We start from the raw sequence: 5,628 nt of genomic DNA on the forward strand, positions 1-5,628 counted from the left end.
AAAAGCAATGATGATGTTATTTTTGTTTTTAAATCGTTACTTAAAGCAAGAATTTTGATTGATTTCAGATTTTACAAAGCTATGTGTGATCTTTGTACTTTTAAAATGAAATGGTGTAGTTGGGAAGGTCTGTATAAAATTGATGATGACGAGTTATTGTTTTGTTTTTAAATGAATGTTTTTTTCTTTTAACAAATTATGATGTGAATTTATAGAATAATGTGTGATTTGTTTAATTGTAAATAAAGGTTTGATTAAAAATAAAAAAATCTCTCTCTCTCTCTCTCTCTCTCTCTCTCTCTCTCTCTCTCTCTCTCCGCTTATATCCATTATTAAGACACGTGTCCCAATCACTGATCGCCTCCCTCATCTCTCGCAGCTGACACTCATTTCTTCCTTCATTACCCCGCGATCGGCCGTCACATGTAAAAAGGTTTTTTTTTCCGTGCTGGTACTGCTGCTCTGTGCTGGGAGCTCAATTGCACAAGATTTATTGACTCCAAGTATGGACATTAATGCTGAGCTCCAGAAGCTAAAACCCATGGATGAAAGGATACAAAAATTAGAAGAAACACTGACCAAAGTATTGAGTGAGAATGAAGGTAAGGTGGATTTATATTGAACATGTCATTGTGGAAAAACTTATGAACTTACAAAGAAATTACAACTTGCACATCTTTATAAATTCATTGGTTTGCAGTATTGTGACATTATCATATTAATGTGTATTCCGTACAGCTTTGAAAACCTCGGTACAAGATTCACAAAATAAGCTTGAAACTGCCCAAAAAGAGATTGAAGGCAAGTATAAGGCACATTTTGTTCCCATAGACATTTAAATGTATTAAATATTGTGACATTATCATATCAATGTGTATTCCGTACAGCTTTGAAAACCTCGGTACAAGATTCACAAAATAAGCTTGAAACTGCCCAAAAAGAGATTGAAGGCAAGTATAAGGCACATTTTGTTCCCATAGACATTTAAATGTATTAAATTAAACATTTTATTTGATTACACATTTTACATCAGCCCATTTGCTTATTTCCAGCCACAAAAGTTGCTTTCTCTGCTGGACTTCTGGCATCTGGAACAGGACACACTGGGCCCACTGATAATCTGAAAATTCTGGAATACAAAAATGTCTTTAGTAATGTTGGAAGTGCCTATGACTCAAATACTGGTAAGGACTGTGAAAAGAATACCATTACAGAAATACTGTGTTCACATATGATGACATTTTCTGTGACTGCTTTTTTCATGTGCCTTACAGGTATTTTCACAGCACCAATAAAAGGAGCCTATTACTTCAGATTTTATGCTCATTCTCATGGTGGAACCACAATGGCAGTCAGTCTCTTGAAGAACGGTGAAACCCAGTGCTCTGTGCACGCCTGGAAGCCTGTTGGCAATGGTAATGGCAGCAATGGTGTTGTTCTCACACTGGAGATCGGTGATCAGATTTCTACACGACTTTGGAATAACACCTGGGTTTATGATGATCCAGAAAGTTACACTAGTTTCAGTGGCTTTCTGATCTTCCCCTTGTGAACACCTGAATTTCTTAGAAATCCAGTGCAGGATGTGATGCAAAACACAATTACCGGTATATGAAACTTAATTGTTCCTAAGTGAGCTATATACAAGTAAATTAGAGCAAATAGGCACAACGAAAGGGAGATCATTGTTTATGCTTCTTAGTTACGATATGTTAATGTCTGGATGTCTTCATATTTCTTAAGTCTGAAGAGTAAATGAGCTAAACTCATATGATCCATCTAAGAATGGGAGTAGTACTTTCCATATCTCTAGCATATTAAATGCTGAACATTTCATTAAATAAAACAAATGTCACAGAATTAAGATTCACTTGCATTCTTTCCCCCAGGTGGTCAGACACCATCAAAGAATCAGAAAGTCAATGATAAACAGTCAAAATTAGACTTTTAAAGCTCATAGTATGCAGTTTAATGGTCAAATATGAATCATACTTCACATCAAATTCATGTTATTGGTGATATGAATAAAAAAATAATTAAAAAAAGGTTTTATTTTTATAACTTAAAAGAACATCCTAAATACTTAAGCTAAAAATCACTGACAGCTTTGTCACATGATCAAATATTTGCCAAGGTTAACACTGAAGAAAAAAAAAACAACACATTTAATATTTTATTGAAACTTTCCTGTAGAATTATTCTGAAACAGGGTGATATAAAAAACACAGGTAAATACAAACACATGTTTCAGGGAAGCTTGTTTGTTCTCTGTAGAGTAGGCCCTCAAGTTCCTCCCTTTAAAAATACAAATTTTACCTTTGTTCACAGAAAGAAAATTCCCATAGAGACACAGGGAACAGGCCAGTTTCGCTCTGAGAAAGCATAATGGACATATTCTGATAGTGAAAAATAAAAAGCCAGAATTATTAGGAATAACTGGAAAATGTCATAGTTTCTGTTGTTTGAAAACAAATGTTTGTCTTCAAGGTTTAAGGGACTTCAAAAGCCTGAAAAGCTGTCATGCTTTCATTAAAAATAAACTGACATCAGTGAAACTGATGTAATTGTAGTGTTAGTTATTATAAGTGTGCAGTCATCTATAGATGTTAGTTATTATAAGTGTGCAGGCATCTATAGACAAATCTTTTAAAGACTGGCTTCAACCTTTCAAAAGAACTGAAAGGGCTGAATTTTGAGTGAATGTCTGAAAACCATGGTGTTTAAAACAGCCTATGAGTCATCGCCATTAACGCTGTCGCCATCTTCCCCTTCCACATGCTCACCCTCTTCCTCTTCTTCATTCTCTCCTTCCTGGCTTTTAACCCTAGAGGAAAAAAAAACAAAAAAAACTTTAGTATGAAACTATAGTTGGAAACGTACTCGGTTACCTAATGTAACCTCGGTTCTCTCTAGAAGAGGGAACGATTATTGCGTAAGTTGCTTAAGCTTCGGGAAAGTCTTCTTTCTTTGAGATCTGAAGCCAAAAATTATCCTTAATTTTGTATTCATTGTCAACGCAGTGCGGCAGCCGGCAGACCAAGGCAGGCTGTATAAGCGTGCTCATTGGCTGCTCGGCGGCAACTGCTTAAGCCTATCAGTGAGCCTCGTGAAACGTGGCCTCCAATGAGCCGTCAAGATGGGTGTGGCCAGTGTGTATATAACGAGGGCTCACAGGCTGAATATCTGGTTTTCGTAGTCTGAAGCGCAAAAGCTTGTGGCGCGACATGGCAGGTTACGCAATACTCGTTCCCTCTTCTAGAGAGAACCAAGGTTACATTAGGTAACCGAGTACGTTCTCTTACGAGAGGTTCTCTCGTATTGCGTAAGTTGCTTACACTACGGGAACCCCTTGTCAATGCCGTGCACGCTGAGCATCCAGCACATGAATCCCAGGGAGACCGGGGAAAAACATTCTGCTGGAACAGGTGGCCGGTCGGAGAGACGGGCCAACACAGTACAAAGCACTTCACTCAGTGTATAAAATAGAGCGGCGCGGCCAGTCTATAAGTATATATCAGTGCAAAACAGTGAGGCCGGCAGCGCGAGCCCACACAGTACATAAGCACACATTAGCGTAAGAAAAGAGCGACATCATCGGTCTTTTACGAAGAGAATAACCCCCCTGCGCAACAGAGTGGAAGACGGGCGGCCAGCAGCGCGGGCCAGCACCGGTAAACAGCGCTTAACAGGGAATGAGAAACAGAGCGGCCCAGCCGGTCTGAGTATAAAACACTTCACCCTAAGTACCATACCAGAAATATCGCCAGCATGTGAACGTAGTCTGCACATAAGCGACTGGGCAGAGCATACATGTCACTTATACTGACAGCAATTTAGCCTGTAAGGCGGGAACTTCAAGGTTATAAAACCTCATGAATGTCGATGGGGAGGCCCAGCCCGCCGCCATACAAATATCATGGATAGAAATTCCACTGGACCAGGCCCACGAAGAGGCCATGCCTCTAGTAGAGTGGGCTCTGATACCCAGAGGGCACTGCAGGTGTTTGGAGGCATAAGCTGCTGCAATCGCGTCCACTATCCACCTGGACAGGCTCTGTTTCGAGGTGGCGAGACCCTTGGTGCGTCTGCCGAAGGAAACAAAGAGCTGCTCTGAACGCCTGAAAGCGGCGGAGCGCGTGATGTAAACTCTCAGTGCCCTGACAGGGCATAGGAGGTTATCACTGTCCCCATTATCGGATGCTGGCAGAGCTGAAAGGGAAATGATTTGTGCACTAAAAGGGGTTCCAATCGCTTTGGGGATGTAACTGTGTCTCGGTCTGAGAATGACTTTCAAGTCGTTCAGTCCGAACTCAAGACATGCAGGGCTAACAGATAACGCGTGCAAATCCCCCATGCGTTTTACTGAAGACAGTGCTAAAAACGTTTTTGAGTGACCGGTACTTTAAATCCACGGATTCAAGCGGTTCAAAGGGAAAAGCCTTCAGGGCCTCCAGGACCAAGGACAGATCCCAAATAGGAACCGAGGGGGGCCACGGGGGATTCATCCGTCTAGCTCCTCTGAGGAAGCGGATAATAAGCTCGTTCCTTCCTATTGCCTGGCCGCGCGTCGTCTCAGTGAAAGCTGCAATAGCCGCCACATACACTTTGAGCATGGAAGGGGACCTGCCCTTGTCCAACAGCTCTTGTAAGAAGGAGAGCACCCGTGGGACCCCACATGCACGTGGATCCAAGCTCTTAGTAGCGCACCATTTAGAAAACACAGACCATTTAGACGCGTAGAGCCGTCTCGTGGAGGGAGCTCTAGACTGCGTGATCGTGTTCACGACCCCTTCTGGCAGGTCAACGGGTATCCGTTGATTACCCATGCATGCAGAGACCATCGTTCTGGATGGGGATGCCAGATCGATCCACCGGTTTGAGAGAGGAGATCCTTTCTCACCGGGATCGGCCATGGGGATGAGTGCGACAGCCTCACTAGCTCTGGGTACCAGGTTTGGTTCTCCCAACGCAGGGCTATAAGAAGCACTGGGTGGTGCGTTTCCCTGATCCTCGTAATGACCTGTGGTAACAGGGAGATCGGGGGAAAAGCATACAGCAGGAGGCTGGGCCATGTCTGGGACAGCGCGTCCTCGCTTTTCGAGAAAAATTTCGGGCAGTAAGCGTTGTCTCTCGACGCAAAGAGGTCGACCTCCGCTCTGCCGAATAGGCGCCAGAGAAACTGGACTGTCTGGGGGTGCAGGGACCAATCTCCCGGGGGAGACAGACTCCAGACAGACTGCTGGACCGACATTCAGGTGGCCCGGCATGTGCGCGGCTCTCAGCGAGCGCAAAGAGCGGTGAGCGCACACATGAGATGGCGTTCTGTCATCTTGCACAGTTTCCTGGATCTGACACCGCCCTGTCGGTTCACATAGGATACCACGGACATGTTGTCCAAGCGGACTAGCACATGGTGATCCTGTATGAATGGGACGAAGCGCTTGAGCGCGTTCTCGACCGCTATCATCTCCAAACAGTTTATGTGGAGGCATTTCTCCTGGTCTGACCACTGGCCAAAGACCGGTTTGCCCTTGAAAAGAGCGCCCCAACCTGAGGTGGAAGCATCCGTCGAGATAACTTTGCGGTGGGATAACTCCGGGCTCTTATCGTCGCGGGCTCGAGAGCTCG

General features: G+C 43.7%; 1 protein-coding gene across 1 annotated transcript; it reads left to right on the forward strand.

Annotated features, from left to right (window-relative positions):
* The first annotated feature begins 368 nt into the window (after positions 1-368).
* Positions 369-2,578, forward strand: LOC308695928 (complement C1q-like protein 4). The gene is made up of 5 exons (XM_081374200.1): positions 369-602; positions 739-801; positions 888-950; positions 1,053-1,184; positions 1,275-2,578. Exons 1-5 carry the CDS (start codon positions 506-508, stop codon positions 1,550-1,552), a joined length of 633 nt encoding a protein of 210 aa, XP_081230326.1. The 5' UTR covers positions 369-505; the 3' UTR covers positions 1,553-2,578.
* The last annotated feature ends 3,050 nt before the right edge of the window (positions 2,579-5,628 follow it).

The sequence above is a fragment of the Scardinius erythrophthalmus genome (assembly GCF_964197995.2).
Source record: "Scardinius erythrophthalmus genome assembly, chromosome: 9".
Lineage (NCBI taxonomy): Eukaryota > Metazoa > Chordata > Actinopteri > Cypriniformes > Leuciscidae > Scardinius > Scardinius erythrophthalmus.

Bases quoted from the DNA above. Each gene is read 5' to 3' on its own strand.
- LOC308695928 (XM_081374200.1), top strand. From the start codon at position 506: ATGGACATTAATGCTGAGCTCCAGAAGCTAAAACCCATGGATGAAAGG. The intron at 603-738 runs GTAAGGTGGATT...TATTCCGTACAG, and splicing joins AGTATTGAGTGAGAATGAAG to CTTTGAAAACCTCGGTACAA. The intron at 951-1,052 runs GCAAGTATAAGG...GCTTATTTCCAG, and splicing joins TGCCCAAAAAGAGATTGAAG to CCACAAAAGTTGCTTTCTCT.